Genomic DNA, 17,523 nt, shown 5'->3' with positions numbered 1-17,523 from the left:
ATCACTGTCAAAGTGTCTATACATTGTTTTGGACCCCTCTGTATATAAGGGTACAACCATACTGAAAGCGGAGCGGAGCGTGGTGTGGCGTGGAGGAGCGTCGTGAACAATATCATGTTAAGTAATGAGCTGCAACACACTGCAAGCGCCTACTCGCAGAGCGGAGCAGAGCTTGGCGTCAACCTTTGGAACAAGCTGGTTTGTTTTATGGAGCGTCTACGAGCGGAGCGTAAAAGCAACAAAGTGCGAGTGCCCTACTAATGTACATACTAGTGGTCTACTCTTGTACATAATAATGCACTTGTTCTACTATATTTTCCCACCATCTAGTACACTAGTATATTAATTTAATGTTTGCCGAAATTCCCCTGTAATGTGTATTATTAGCTTATTCAAAAGAGAGCATTCATCTATTGCACTTTGAAATAAAAGTAAGGCTATTCTAATCCATTTCATTCATATTTCTATGAAATATGGTTACCTTAGTACTATTCATTTATTTGCAATGAAAATGACACTTGTATAATAACATAGGTAGATAAAATAATAAGGTAGTCCTTGTGCTATTTTTCTTCCAAATTTATAGGTGACAAAGTCCAAGATTTTTTCTCACATTTTCACGGTCCTTGACGCTTGACGCTCAGACGCTTCCTGTGTGTATCATGAATGCTCTGACCACACCACATCACGCCATGCTCCGCTTTCAGTGTGGTTGTACCCTAAGAGTTCGAAGTTAATCAGCTCTTTTTGTATCAGCCTGCTCGTATGTTCTAATTCATCTAAATTTTCAGATTGTGAATCGATTGATGGTCAATTATACATTAAATAATAATTATCATTAGTCAATTATAATTGTACATCAATTATATGTTCTAATTTATCGATATTTTCAGATTGTGAATCGATTGATGGTCAATTATACATGGATCAAGAGATGTACCTGAAGAACAACAAGTTCCTTGACATATCTGGAGCAGATATAACAAATCACTCGGTTAAATCGCTGCCAGATTTGTACGATGGTGGTGGCGGGGGTGGGGGTGATAGACCCGCAAGCACTGATCTCATCCTTGATTGTCACCCTCAATTTCTTACCATGTCCATTGTTAAAGGTGCTATGGGGTTTGGCTTCACCATAGCTGATAGCGCGTATGGACAGAAGGTAGGCTCATTATCAACTTCATTATCTTTCTAGGGAATAGCCTGATATTCGCCCGGTTTCTGGAACTCTTATTTTATCTAATGGACCATTAACCTATAGATGTAATGGTTGATTATATTTGATAAGTGTCCTAGAAACCGGGTCTTACTATACTACTCTTATGCTAGGTTGCACAAAAGCCTGTTAAATTTCAATCATGATTAAATGCCACGAGAACCAATCAGAGAAACCTTCTTTTCGAAAAAGTATTTTGTTTTTTGTGTAGTTGAGAAGTTGATATTGTGGTAATTATTCATATTGAATGAAAAAGACTAAGAAATTGTCAAAAACCACAGATTTATTGATGTACTTAGAAAGACCGGTTTCGGTTATTACACCATTGTCAATCTCTGATAAACTCTATCGTTGGTTTATCAGAGATTGACAATGGTGTAATAACCGAAACCGGTCTTTCTAAGTATCAATAAATCTGTGGTTTTTGACATTTCTTAGTCCTTTTCATTCAAAGTATTTTGTGATTGGTTCTCATGGCATTTAACCACGATTGGTATTGTAACAGCTTTTTGTGCAACCAGGCTTTAGTGTATCAAATCATTTATAAGAGATACTGGGAGAAATTCAAACCTCAGTCACCCTGTAAAAAAGCATTTAGTGAGATCCACGTTATTATGGCAGTATTTGATTAACATTGGTGTTGCTATCGTTTGAAAAAACTGATAGCGCATTGGAAACATGAAAATGATGTAAGCTTACAAATATCTGCATATTATTTATTTATTTATACATTAATAGATACAATCATTCTCAACTAAGAATGATTGGGAAAGGAACAACAGGCTTAAAGCCCAAAACTGTTCCTTTCCCAAATTTAGATAGAAATTGTCCAAAAATAATATAACATCGTTATAAACTGAGCAGTCGTTATGAAAAGTAGTCATCTCTAATCATCATCCCTCTCACTTATTACCCAAGCACAAGTCTATGAGCTTATGTGGGCATCACCCTCAGTATTATTATTATTATAACTATTATAATATTGTGAAAGTCATTTGCACATAGTAGCGCATAATTTTGATTTTCTTGAGCTCTTCAGTAGTTCGTGATATCCTCGTAGAAATAGTGAACAATAGTTGAGCAGTAACTGCGAACACATTTTTGCGATTTCGATCAATAAATACAACGTGAAAGGTATTTTAAACTGTCGAGAGGTCAGTTACAAAAAGCTATAAATTAGTAGAATCCATTGTCAAATTTATTATATTTCATCTGAAATAATCATAACTTTCAAGAAGTGTATGCGTGTATGATTGAAACGTTGAAACACAATAGAATATATCAAGTACCCTTCTATTATATTTTTCACAACACAACAAAAGACTACTTCATATATTCTATTGTGTTTCAATACTCACTGTAGCCCTGAAAATAAAAGTCAGTATAATATACTCATATTATGATTGAAACGTTATTTCCACCATCAGATAATTCGATGTTCACCTTCTTTTTTAGAGCTGCTTTTTATAAATAAAAATTATTGGAAATAAAAGTTACCTCTTTAACATTCATATTTTATTTTTCACAACATGTATCAACTTTTAAGTCAACTTTAAAAGTTTAAGTTTGTTTCCAAGTTTTATTGTTTACATTATAGAGAGGTCCACGTTATAATGGCAGTTTTTGATTAGCAAGAGTACTGATATCCTTGTATTTCACTCAACAAAGCGGATATCGCTATCTCCTTCTCGCTTTGCTCTTTTGCCAGGTCGTTTTTCCACAATGTAGAAATAAAATATATTAACAAAATATTTTATCTTCAGTTATCAGGTATCAGTTATCCTCCATAGAAGGCTTTGACAAGACAGAGGATCGGCAAAGTTGTATTCCTATCTTTTCACCTGCCAGTATAACGTGATCCTTACTTTATCACCAATCACAGTCTCCGATTCGTGATTTAGTAGTTCGTCGGTCTCAAGTTGATCAAATGTTCATGAACGTCAGTTGTTAAACTTTGTCGCCTTGTCAAAAAGTACTTGTAGAGTTGATAGAAGTTTTTCTAATCACTGAATTAATCATCATTATTCAGTATACTATAACAAATATTATCAGATTCTATACCGTATATAGAAGGCATTGACAAGACAGAGGATCGGGAACGTTGTTCTATCATTCTCCACTGTCATTAAAACGTGGACTTCACTATAGTATTGAATAAAATACTCCACATCAACAAATCATCCCATCAGATATAACTGACATAATTATAAAGAGGCTGTTTCTAACATTTCCAATATAAATAATAACTAAATCAACTGTAATCAATAACTTTTAACAACAAATGTGAGTATGTTATTAGATTCTATACCGTATATAGAAGGCATTGACAAGACAGAGGATCGGGAACGTTGTTCTATCATTCTCCACTGCCATTAAAACGTGGACGTCTCTATAGTATTGAATAAAATACTCCACATCAACAAATCATCCCATCAGATATAACTGACATAATTATAAAGAGGCTATTTCTAAGATTTTCAATATAAATAATAACTAAATCAATATTGTATCTTGAATAACTTTCAATAAAAAATGTGAGTATGATTGAAACGTTATTTCCACCGTGCTCATCAAACACTGTACTGTTTTCTTCCAGGTTAAAAAAATCCTAGATAGACAAAGGTGTAAAACATTGATGGAAGGTGATATACTCGTAGAAATAAACAATATTAACGTAAGAAACATGTGTCACAGTGAAGTGGTTCAAGTGTTGAAAGACTGTACGAGGAACGAGGAGGCGACAATATCGGTGCAACGTGGCGGGCTGCGACCGCTCAAGAAAGAAGACGCGAAATTCAGGAGCAAAACGCCCACAACCGAACTGTACGGTACTAGGCCCAAGGAAGTGATCGCGGGACGACCGAAAACGCCTCTTGTGGACACGCGTAATCGTGTCAAAACGCCCATTCAAGATGGCTTGGATGGAAGCGGCATGGTGGACAGTTGGAACTATCAACTCGACCTGCCTTCCGAACAAGCTTACACTCTGGATGGACACTTGGCCGCTGTTACTTATTATCCCGTCAAGAAAAAAGAGACTACCAGTTTTGAGCATGAACAGCCTCATTCAAGTGTTGATACCAGGTAAGTTTATATACCTACTAGATAAGCTTTAACAAAGCAAGGATACTAGGAAATTTTTCTCCAAAGTTCAGAAGCGAACATTGTTTATAACGAACATACAGGGTGGGGCAGCGAAACTTCCTTTTTTAAAAGTAAATAAAACTCTTTGTATGGATCAGAAAGTTTGTAGTTATTCTTTGTGATGTAAACACATATATAAAGTTTTGTTTAAATCAGTTTTGAATATCAAATCAGGGAGGTGACGTCCCCTATTCTCCATACACTGATTTCTGGCGTTTGTCATCACTCCTGCAGGCGTTATGTTAGCAATTTCTTCCCTAATATTGTTCTTCAAATCTTGCAGGGTCTTTGGACGGTTCACATAAACAAGGGATTTCAAAAACCCTCATAGAAAAAATCACAAGGTTTCAAATTAGGAGATCGGGCAGGCCACTCCAAATCGCTCCTAATTGAGATGAAAAGTGTTCCCTAAATTGAAGTCACGTTCTAAAAGCTCCTGCGCAATCGCCATCTTGTATGGATGGAAATGAAGATCATCATGAAAAATTCGTATCACAGAACGATCGGAAAGTCCAAGAGCAGACGCATGTTTGCGCGTAGAACGCTGTGGTGATCGCAACATTGAAACCCACACTGCCTCAATGTTCTCAGGTGACCTAAAGGGCCGAGGGGCTTCAGTTCTTCGTCGCACTTGCAATTTGTCTGAACGTAGTGACCCACTTAACAATTGTTTTCCGGTCCGGGACAGGCGCCAAAGGCGCTAGATTAAAGTTATTTCGAAATGCGTGCGGGGTTGAGATCACAGAACATCCGCTCGAAAAATAAGTCTCAACGGCAAATGCGCGCTTCTCATTGTTGCAATGCATGATGGCGACTGAACATGTCGGGAATAAAACTTAATATTCTCACCTTTCTAATGAGACCAATTCCGCTCTTCTACGACATCAGCTGACTGGATGGCGTTCACTTTAAAAAGGGAAGTTTCGCTGTCGCGCTCAGCATAGTAAGCATCGTTTTGTTTTACTACTAAACCCACCCGTTCAATTAATGTATGTTCGTACTTATTATAATGTGTTTCAATATTGAGTCAGCTGATGGTTTAAACACGTATTTTAGTTCAACTAAAATTGAACTAGAGAAAAAGTGACCCTAAATGAATCTACCTTCTCTTTAATACTATGTTCAAGTTGGCATTACTGTCTTGACTTCATCACATGTAATGAAGTCATTCCATTCTAAAGGGACGTTTACATTGGTTTCAAGTTTACTTCAATTCAAGGTCTGCTTGAAATGAATGTATTTTGTGTTGATTGCAGGTATTGAATATATTACTACATTTATTTCTTTTTACTACTAAACCCCCACCCGTTCAATTAATGTATGTTCGTACTTATTATAATTTGTTTCAATATTGAGTCAGCTGATGGTTTAAACACGTATTTTAGTTCAACTAAAATTGAACTAGGGAAAAAGTGACCCTAAATGGATCTACCTTCTCTTTAATACTATGTTCAGGTTGGCATTTCTGTCTTGACTTCATCACATGTCCTGAAGTCATTCCATTCTAAAGGGACGTTTACATTGGTTTCAAGTTTACTTGAATTCAAGTTCTGCATGAAATGAATGTATTTTGCCTCATTCAAGTGTTGATACTAGGTATTGAATATATTACTAGATTTATTTCTCACTCTCACAAATGCAGATCAAGCTTCAAGGACCAGTTGCAAGCTAATTTGAGAATCGTGAATAATATCTCATAACTTAACGATTGAATCTTGAAATAAGCCAATAATAATTGAATGAATTATTAGTGAATAATAATAAATTTTGAAACAAATTAAGATTCAATGTCACAACTCAAGATAAGCAAGCTTCAAATACCCTAATTAGAAACGATTTTTAAGAAGGTGTTTAGCTAAGAACAATTTCAGAATTTTAGTTGAGTGGTCAAAATAACAGGAAAGTAGAACGATTTAGGCACTAGAACGTTAGACAACCAAACTTTTCTTGGTCGAGTTCGCTCTGAAGAATGTTCAGAGCTGGACTGACAGATAGGTGTTCTTGTAGACCCATATTTAGGGAACATTGCCTTCTCACAGCGCCAGCTATTTATGTATTAGAGCTGGCTCTTTTTGTATTAAGAAACAGGGACCGTTTCATGGAGGGACAAATCGCACATAGATATAACACTCGATTCAGGGGGATCAGCTATCCAGAGCATAGACTAACTCTATTGGAGAAAGGTCCTTATTACATGGGAAATGCCCTGCCGCAGATTGTCAGAGTGCTACTCCTGGTATATTTAAGAAGAAATTGAAAGCTATTCTCGTAAGCATATGTCCCTTTAAAGTTGATGAGTTTTTCGAGAACATTTCCTCTACAGCTTGCTAATATCAGTATGTTTACTGTTAGTACTCTATATTATAGGGTATCATTTATCATTCATTATTCATGTTTTGTTATCATTGTTTCCATTTAGAATAGTTGTGACATTTCATAAATCACTGGAGCTCTGCTCTACTATGTGGTTTTATGTGAAATTATAAAATAAGTAATAAATAACTTGGAAGAACCCTCTTAGTGTAACCGTCCACTGGAACCGTATTCAACCGATCCGTTCGGCCGTTGGATCGGACAAATCTGCCGTCCGTTAAAACGGTCAATATTCGGTTAATATGGTCGTCCATTGGAACCGTTTACGTCAGTCTAGTTCAGTAGTTGGCTGCACTATTGAATATTGAATAAATACTGAATTAACAACTATCATAGCCACCATAAACAATGATTATATTGAGATTTTGAAAATTGAATAAACAAATATCTACTAAATTAGTTATTTATTTCAATAATCTTACCTTCCGATCCTACTTGTTCAGCAATCTTTGTCCGCAGATTCCTTTGAACATCACGACGATTATACATCTTTTGTCTCGCATATCTCACAATGGAACATGCTCTTGAACCAAACTTATCAACTTTTTTTTCCATAGTTACAACCTGGACAAAACAGAACAACATCAAAAAACAAAACCAAACAAGACTGTGAAACAATTTTAGGTTAGGAACACTTTGTTGTCTCAGCTCGACTAGTTAGTTCGGCCGGATAGAGCCGGAAAATCCCATTCAATTCGGATCGAAAAATTTATCGGCCGTATGAACCCTGTTGCAATGGACGAGAATCTATTCCTTTCTTTGTTGGGGGATCGTTCGGACGAGTTCGGTAGTTTTCGGCCGATGCTAGCTCGGACGAAAACGGTTCTAGTGGACGGCCCACCTAAATCTTCTTACCTGATGGTATCTTCTCCAGAGTTATTTCAAATTTAAGATGAATGTTGAATGATTATAGTATGGTATAATGAAAATCTTAACAATGAATATTTTACAGGTATCCATATCTACGAGGACGAGTCAACCCCAATGTTGATTATGCCGAATCCGTTGTTACCCTTCTCCGGCAAGAAACTGGTTTTGGATTCCGTATAGTTGGTGGAACTGAAGAGGGCTCGCAGGTAGGACCTATGGTGAGGCTTCCTCTTCCACTACTACTTCCACTGTTTTTATTTCACTCGATTATCTTTTTATCTTTCTCTAACCTCTCGATTTTTTATCTTTTTCGATTTTCCTAATCAATACACAGATGCCGGTGAACTAGAACTTGTTCTGTATATTGAAAATATTACTCATTATCGACGAGTTTTGTATCTCAAAGATGAATAGAAATAAATATGGTGGGTTAAAGAAACGAGACGGTGCCGCCGAAAACAATGGATTGACAGGTAGAATTTCTAGTGACCCTTCAGTGGTTATTGAATTTCGACATTTTCGTGGTCTATTGTTAAGGTTTACACTCTGTGGAATATTTTGGTGGACCAGTCTGGTTACTTAAAGGCAATTTCAGTTGTAAACCAGTGGTAGCATACAGTGATTGGAACACACATTTCTGTCGATGAAGTACAAATTTAGTCAAACGTACGTGTTGTGTAAAGCCCACATCGATTTTTGGACGTATATTTGTTTGCTGTCTTTATAAATTCTACGAGATTGAGTGGAACATGACAAACACATGATACACATCATATGTTTGCCAAGTTGTGTTCAATCTAATAGAATTTAAATGACGCCAAAAAATCGTACATTCAATAAGTATCGAATTGTATGTAACTCAAGTTGGTCTGTATACAGCTCGTGAGCAAGTTGAGTTTCCTCAAATGAGCCATTGGGAAGAATACAATTACAAGTACTGGATCACTGACTTCAAGAAAGCGCATGGGGCCACAAATGAGGGTAATGAAGTGGAATCAGAGGACAACAAAGTATGCTGGTCGAGAGTTAGAGGATGAACCTTTTTGGAACAATAGCCCAGTGTACAGGGAGCGCGGCCTCGTCTCGTTTCTTTTACCCAAATATGGATTTTGCACTTTGAGGGCGAGGTCAAACGAGCGTTTTTTTCAGACGAGTAGGCAGGGCAAGAAGCTCTCCTATTAGCTGATTGGGCTGGCGTTTGGGAATCAGCTGATAATTTGAGAGCTTCCTGCCCTGCCGACTCGTCTGAAAACCCGCTTCGTGTGGCTTGGCCCTTACACTTTCAGGTGTTTCTTATTCAAAATTTGTATCAATTTGACGTAGTGCCTGATAGTGCTCTGAACAACCTGTAATATAATAAAATAATATTTTGAATGAATGAATGAATGAACGAATTTATTTGCCAAAAACAAAATACAAAAAATTATATAAGTATATGCTACTGCACTTAAACCAAGATACATAAATTTATTTAATTAGATATAATAACGAAATGATATCCTTTATATTATAAATAATAGTTATAAAATGAAGATTTAATTTATGTTCACATGCATAAGTACAAAATAATATGCATAATTTTAATATGTTAGTTTCAAATGAATTATACAGGCTGATTATAAAAGGACTTTACAACTTCGAAAGCACATAAATATTTTTGAAATTACTTACAGAATTGAGGAAGGTGTCATTTTGTTACAAAACACATCAAGTTTCAAGTGTGGGTGTTATTTTGGTTCGATGTGACTGCCGTTGGTAATGCACGGAGAAGTTTGGGATTTTCTAGACAATTGCTTCCAAATAAGCTGGAATTGGCCGTGCAGGGCCAATTCTATGGCCACCTCGCTCACTGGATTTAACACCGATGGATTCCTTCTTGTGGGGTTTCATTTAGGATAAGATTTATGTTCCGCCTCTACCAGGCAATCTTAATGTCCTCCGAGATCGGATCACAATCAGATCGCTGCGGTTGAACAAGCTATGTCTGATATGCTAGTACGAGTGTGGCAAGAAATCTATTATAGGTGGGATGTATGTTGCATTACCAACGGCTGTCAAATCGAACTAAAATAACAAACACCCACACTTTAAACTTGAAGTGTTTTGTAACAAAATGACAGCTATCTCAATTTTGTAAGTAATTTCAATAAATATTTATGTGCTTTCAAAGTTGTAAAGTCCTTTTATAATCACTCTGTATTTTAATGACAGTAATTTCATACCATCATGTTTTATTTTTCAAGCATTTTATGGATAATTGGAATCAGGTAAGCTTTGCCATCAATAGATTTAATTTACACCTATGTAAAATAAAATGTACCATCTGGACTCTGTTGCATTAGAAAATTCAAGCTAATATTCTAGTGATTTCCTATCCTAATAACCAACTGACTAAAGTCCTCTAATCTAAATAAAAGGTAGAAGTGTAAACCTAAGAGCCTATGATCAATCCAAAGCATTTGAGTCAGAAGAATATAGTATCTTAGCGGACAAATTCTCCTACTTTGGTCTTGAAAACCAACTATCTACAGTTCAGCTTCAACACCAGGTCCACCGACATAGACTCTCTAAAGTTCTTGGGTTTTATGCTGGACACGAATCTAAATTGGAAGAGCCATATTACATTTTTTTTTTGTATTGCGCAGGCTGAGTCACCTAGCTTATGGCATACAATTGTTGGGAAACTGTTCCATAATTATCACACTTTTCAGACTGCAGAAGAGGGCTGTAAGAATTATCTGTAATGAACCACCCTTAGCTTCATGTAGAGCACTATTTCTTAGATTAAGGTTATTGACTCTGCCTTTACTTTATGTGTTTTCGTGTTGCTTATGTTGAAAAGCACCTGAGTAATTTTAGAGAAAATGGTGATATCCATAGTTACACCACAAGAAGCAGTCTTAATGTTAGAATTGAGAGCAATCAATATAATTATAATCTCTCAGAAAAAATGGAAATACATGTCGGTAAAGCTATTCAATGAACTTGATGTGGACGTTCGAACGATGAACGTTCCACAATTCAAGACTCACTTGAGGGATTTGCTACTGGAATGGTGCCTGTATTCTGTGAGAGAGTTTTTTTGTCTGACCAAAGCTAACTGTGATATATTGTTAATGGTGTTGATTGTTGATTACTTGATGATTCAATGATTTTATTTCAGCCAGAAAATACATAAAGTACACTAGGTCATGTCAGTGCAATAGGTTACAAATAAATGATTGCAAATTGATGATTTTTGTCGTGTTTTGTTTTAAAATATGAATTACAGATGGAAATTAGGATTTTCTTTTATTAATAAATATGAATTAATTTGGAGCAGGTGTCGATTTATTAGAGCCCAATTTATTCCATTGTTTGATTGAATGTTCGATTTCATTTTAGCCAGCAAATACATAAAGTACACTAGGTCCTGTCAGTACAATAAGGTTACAAATAAATGATAGCAAATTGATTATTTTTGTCGTGTTTTACTTAAAATTATGAATTAATTTGGGACAGGTGTCGATTGGACCCATAGAGCCCAATTTATTCTATTGTTTGATTGAATGTTCAATTTTATTTAAGCCAGCAAATACATAAAGTACACTAGGCCATGTCATTACAATAAGTTTACAAATAAATGATTGCACATATTGATGATTTTTGTGGTGTTTTGCTTAATAATATGAATTATTTTGGAGCAGGTGTCGATTGGACACATAGAGCCCAATTTATTCTATTGTTTGATTGAATGTTCAATTTTATTTAAGCCAGCAAATACATAAAGTACACTAGGCCATGTCATTACAATAAGTTTACAAATAAATGATTGCACATATTGATGATTTTTGTGGTGTTTTGCTTAATAATATGAATTAATTTGGAGCAGGTGTCGATTGGACACATAGTTCGGGTGGCGCGGCTGATTTGGACGGTCGGTTGTGCACTGGAGACGAGATTGTGACAGTTGACTCACAGTCTGTCATCAACACATCTCATCACCACGTGGTGCAGCTGATGGGCAAAGCAGCGGTGCACGGAAGGGTTACTCTCGGAATTCGCAGACGGATACCAGTGCAAGGTCAGTGTAATCTCATCTGAAAATCTTTTGAGAGCCGTTTACAATACGCGTCCTGTAGCTTTGCCACCGTGGCATATAGGCAAGGTATGGTTCGCTGGGTATTAGTTACGGCTTAAGTAGTCGTTAGGTTATGTCAGAGGCCCTGAAATTGATCAGTTGCGACCTGAAAACTCTGACACTAGACCTGAGCCAGCCAGGTCACTCGATATTATTATTATTATTAGTTAAGGCTTTGAAAAACATAGACAAAGCTCCCTGCAGAGCTTTCTTGAAGGATGCTCGCTAGACACAGAGATTCTTCATGAATAAGAGATTTGCAACGGTTGGGCTCGTTGGAGTAAGTGATAACGCTCCGGTCTAATAATCAAGAGAACCCGAGTTCGAATCTCGACCGGGGCGAAAGTTCTTGACCTCAGCACAATCATATAGATACGGCCACCCCGTCTTTCGGAGGAGACGATAAACCGTCGGTCCTGATTACCTAAAAAGTAGTCATCATCTATCATCATCATCCCTCTCACTCATCACCCACGCACAAACCTAAGAGCTTATGTGGGCTTCACCCTCAGTATTATTATTATCACAAACAATAGAAAGAGCATGTTTTGAACAAATTTCAGTTGATAGGTTGTGTATCTTTTCAGATGCACCATGTTGCTTTTGAGAAGATACAAATGAGCATCTGTTGCTTATGGGAAGATACATTTTCAAGATATCACAAACAATAGAAAGAGCATGTTTTGAACAAATTTCAGCTGATAGGTTGTGTATCTTTCCAGATGCACCACGTTGCTTTTGAGGAGATACAAATGAGCATCTGTTGCTTATGGGAAGATTCAATTTCAAGAATGTTCTATGTTTTTGAACAGGTAGTATTATATTCTAGTGACCCTCCGCTGACAGGCAAAGCTACAGGACACGGACTGTACATTAGTCAAGCTTTATTGAATTGAAGCTTGTGTAAAATGAATGTATTTTGCAAACTTGAAGTCAAGCTTACAAGTATCGCTGTGGCTACAGTTACGGTAACCGTAACTCCATTCGCGTTCCGGTAAACATTTGCGCATGCGCGGCTACCGCTATTTATATGATTGTGCACTGTGGTGTTGGTGGTTTTTTGTCACATGGTTATGACAAAGACAAGAAATATAGCTTATGCTTATCTATGGTTATGATAACCTATCGTTTCAATGTTTCAATCATGAAGTTCACATCCTTCCAGGATTTGAAAAAATATAGTGATGAAAAAGAAAAAAAAAGGATGAGCTTGTATATCATGAATTGAAGTATAAATGCACTCATGGTGGTGTAATGAAATGTAAGTCCAAGTGACATCGACCAAAAAAAAGTAAGTCTAAGGGAAAAGATATGCGAAAAGCCTTTAAACGAATCAATATAGACCTAAGCTATTTATTACCTAAACTCCCGATTTTTTTAATGTGTTGGAGAGGGGCGTAGGGGGTTCTGTACCCGAAACCACGAAAGATAGATTAGGAAATCTGTCTTTTGTCTTTGTCATAATCATGTGACAAAAAACCATCAACACCACAGTGCACATGTAAATAGTGGTAGCCGCGCATACGCAAATGTTTACCGGCACGCAAATGGAGTTACGGTTACCGTAACTGTAGCCACAGCGTACAAGTATAAAAACTTGAATCCACTATACCAGTGCAAGATCAGTGTTATCTAACATCAGTTTACATTAGTCAAGTTTTCTTGAATTCAAATTTCTGTAAAATGTATATATTTTGCAAACTTGAAGTCAAGTTTGCATGAACAGAAACTTGAATCCTCTATGCCAGTGCAAGTGCAGGGTAATCTAAAATCTGTTGAAGGGGCGTTTACATTAGTCACGTTTCCTTGAATTCAAGTTCACTTGACGTATGAGTAAAATGAATAATTTTTGCAAACTTGACTTAAAGTCAAGAAACTTGAATCTACTACACTAGTGTAAGGTATTCTAAAATCTGTTGAGAGGCGTTTACATTGGTCACATTTACTTGAGTTCAAGTTTTCTTGACTTTTGAGTAAAATGAATGATTTTTGCAAACTTGACTTCAAGTCAAGAAACGTGAATCAACTATACCAATATAGACCCTTCTTCAAGTTTTGCTGATTCTTGTAGATGTTGAACATGTTTGACTTTTTGATTCAACTTGAATCCTGAATGTTCAATCCAACCTATTGGGAAAATCAGATTAAAACAGTTGTCACTCAATGTAGAATGTATAAAAACAACGAATTACAAGAGTATGATGCAGATGAAGAAGAAAACTTTGAGATTAATTAGTGTTTACTTCATAATGATATACTTTTGAGGTTATGAAAACTTGAATTTACGGAAACCTGACTAATAAAAAAGCGGATTCAAAATCATAGAACTTTGTAATGTGTTCTCAAATCTGTTGGATGAGACAATAGCTCACTTTTCTTTTTAGGGCTACTGAAATAATTTAAATACAATAAAAGTTGATCAAGTACCAACCATTCAAGTGTACACTTGAAAATGGCTCTTAAAGAGTTGAAACTAGTTTTGTTTTGATAACATAAAAGTGTACTCAATAACTTTTATTGTGTTTCAATCTTAATTTTGAAGTATTTTTAATTTAAAAATAATCTTTGTGTGTTTCGAATTGTAAATTGAGTGTGAAATAGGAGAATGTTAAGTGACACATAACCTAGCTACATTTGGACTGTTGTATAAATTAGAATTGGAACCGTTTTGGGCTTATAAGCCTGTGGAACTTTTCTGTAAGTTGTGTAATTCTTAATGATTGAATAAATAAATAAATAAATCTTTGATATAACTAGCAATAAAGATTTTATTGTGACATCTCTTCTGCGATCTTTCCAATTTATAATACTAATGAGTACTTAAGTTACTGCTCTGTTTTTATAAAAATTATGTTAATTCAAGTTGGATTCTAATTGTCCTGATGTTGCGTGTTTTTTCCAGATATAACGAATTTTATGCAGTCAGATATAGGATACCCGTATGATGTAACAGTCAAAAGAAGAGAAAATGAAGGCTTTGGTTTTGTTATCATCTCATCGTTGAATAAAGCAGGATCAACCATAGGTAATATTCATCAACATTTGTCACTGTGCCAATAATTATCGTATTTATAATATTATATCATAGAGAAACAATAGCGTAAGTAGATATCCCATGGTATAGGGCGTTTATGTCGCAACTTTTACTGTTATCTCAAGCCGATTACTGTCGATCAATGTAGATTTTTACTGTTTTGGCCGGGTGAGATTGTATGAACGGTACAATATGAGAGACTGCCAGCATCACATAGCTTTATGGGAAAGAACTACGTGGACTATCGGCTTGAGATAACAAAATTGTTTCTCTATGATTATATTCATATAGTGTATAGGTATGAAGATTTATAAAATAGAATTATAGTAGCCTTTTTTGAAAATAATTGAATGATATATTAAGAATACAATAATTGTATATTGTTGAAAATTGTTTTCTTAATCTATTGTTTTCTCAATTATTTTCAAAAAAGGGTTCTATAATTCTATTTTTTAAATAACAATAAGTTGCCCTGATTACATACATTTTAAGAAGGTATAAAAATATACAAAATATAATTTTTTGTTTTTTATTATTGGTTGCTACTTAGTAATTCATCTTATAATTGTTTAATTGTAGTCACAAATTGTTGATAACATTTTTTAAAATGTAGAACTCTTCAATATTGCTCTAAAATGCTGTTACAAAATGAATTAATTTTATTACTAGTTTTGATTCTGTTAATGTGTTGTAATCATTCTGTTTGAGTTTTCTTCACCCTTCTGTTACTTCCAAAATTCCATAATTACGGGAAAATGAACTATACATTGATGTCAGTTGGAGTCAATTGTATCAATTTAGGTATTTTTTTCTCTAATGGTTCCTACTGTTTGTTTGTTCAGTGTTGAATTAATTTATTGTAATAGCCGATTTCATCCTTCAAAATTGATCAGTTGGGAAAATTGAGGTTGCATGGTTTAAATGGGAACATAAAACTAAGGCTTCTGTTCAAATTCTAGTCTACAAGCTATTGATCTTGCAGTGTAACATTTTATTACTATTATTGAACTTATTATGAGAGTATAATATTTTCAATCTCGTATATGTTTTGATGTTCACAAGAGTGATTGTGGATTTGAGTGAAATTTTCAATATTTTTTGCAATAAGTGTGAAGGATGATTTTTGTTTGGATTCGTATTTGGAAATTGATCAATCTGATAAATTCAAAATTGTAGTAGATACATTTCTTGGACTCAAAATTGCGAGCGAATCAAGTTATCATTTAAGTTACGTAAGTAAATATAACCTTTAGACTGTGTATTCCAAATAAAGTTTTGAAGCAGTTTTGGGCAAATTCCTGTTGTTTTTACCTGGATTGTATTTGCATATGAACAAATGAGTAAATAAGTCAATATAATTAAAAACTGGAACGTCGAGTAATTTTCTGAGAAGTTTCTCCGATATTGAAGTGAAAGATAGATGATTACGAATGCAGACAAGTCACTATTAATTTATGAAGTAATATTTTCATTTTGAATCAACTTACTAAATTCAATTCAGAAATTTAATTCATTTCAGGAACGAAGCTGCGAATTATCTTAATGTTACATTACTGTCTTAATGTCTCAGTACAATTCGCAGCTTCGTTCCTGAAATGAATTAAATTTCCGAATTGAATCTAATAAGTTTATTCTAAAGAAAATATTACTTCCTAAATTGATAGTGACTATGTTACATTACTGTCTTAATGTCTCAGTACATTAAGATAATTCGCAGCTTGGTTCCTGAATTAAATTAAATTTATGAATTGAATTTAATAAGTTTTCCACCTGTTTCATTTATTCTAATTAATTGTGGCAGATTATTAAATGGTTTGATTTGATTTGATTGCAGGCCGTATAATTGAAGGCAGTCCGGCTGAACGATGTGGTCAACTACGATTAGGGGATCATATCTTAGCTGTCAATCATATTGACATCATGAATCTTTCTCATGGTGATATTGTCAATCTAATTAAGGACTCTGGCTATTCTGTAACTTTAACGATCGGCCCTCCACTTGGTGAGTTCATGTTTTTCAATGCAACAAAAATTATAGCATGGTACATTCATAGGTTATTCTACGTCTTCAATATTTCATTCTTCTCTAAGAATGAAAAATATTCTTGTAATAATTTAATTGTGGATAATTGTTGTTAATTTTCACGGGTGTTTGGACATTTTAAGCTGGATTCGCACACATCAGTGACAGTGAAAATATAATTCTCATGAGTTCTAATTGGACTATTCCCACTCAGTCCGGCCGAGCCAGTATGAATAATACCATTAGAACTTATGGGAATTATATTTTCATTGTTCACTGTCACTGTTGTGTGCGAATCCAGCTTTATAGCGCTACAACGGCTTTAACCTGTTGCATGTTTTTTTTTGTAAATATTTAATCATTTTTTCAAATTTCAATCTTGTCGATCACTTCTCGATCATTAATATTCCTAGTACACCAATCTATCACAGGTATTACTATCACCGAAGTATTGTTCTTAATTTGGCAAAATTATCATTTTTTGAATGTCATAAACTGTTTATTGTTCATCAAGACGCTCTCCTCATTTGAATTATTTATTTAATAAATTTGAAAACCGTAGAGTTATGGCATTTTATTTTTTGTTCATTCCATTGCACACAATGACTACAAAGTGGTAAATTAGTGTTACTTTGAATCACTTCGTGTCAGTGTGTTAATGCGTTTTTTTGAGAATGCTAAATTGTAAGTTACTGGAAGCTTTGTTATTTGGATATTGGAATCTTACAATACCCGTCCTAAGG

The 17,523-nt window shown here is 35.1% G+C and overlaps 1 protein-coding gene across 1 annotated transcript in view; it reads left to right on the top strand.

Annotated features, from left to right (window-relative positions):
- Nucleotides 1-17,523, top strand: part of LOC111064267 (membrane-associated guanylate kinase, WW and PDZ domain-containing protein 2) — an 85,694-nt gene that overhangs the window by 40,267 nt on the left and 27,904 nt on the right. The window contains exons 11-16 of the mRNA XM_039442206.1: nucleotides 3,813-4,300; nucleotides 7,686-7,809; nucleotides 11,290-11,309; nucleotides 11,494-11,666; nucleotides 14,626-14,748; nucleotides 16,592-16,759. Of these exons, the coding sequence (XP_039298140.1) occupies nucleotides 3,813-4,300; nucleotides 7,686-7,809; nucleotides 11,290-11,309; nucleotides 11,494-11,666; nucleotides 14,626-14,748; nucleotides 16,592-16,759 (1,096 nt within the window). The remainder of the gene's footprint in view (nucleotides 1-3,812; nucleotides 4,301-7,685; nucleotides 7,810-11,289; nucleotides 11,310-11,493; nucleotides 11,667-14,625; nucleotides 14,749-16,591; nucleotides 16,760-17,523) is intronic.

Source organism: Nilaparvata lugens, chromosome X, assembly GCF_014356525.2.
Source record: "Nilaparvata lugens isolate BPH chromosome X, ASM1435652v1, whole genome shotgun sequence".
NCBI classification, from domain to species: domain Eukaryota; kingdom Metazoa; phylum Arthropoda; class Insecta; order Hemiptera; family Delphacidae; genus Nilaparvata; species Nilaparvata lugens.
The sequence above is the reverse complement of the archived record's forward strand: the minus strand, read 5'-3'. Positions and strand labels throughout refer to the sequence as shown.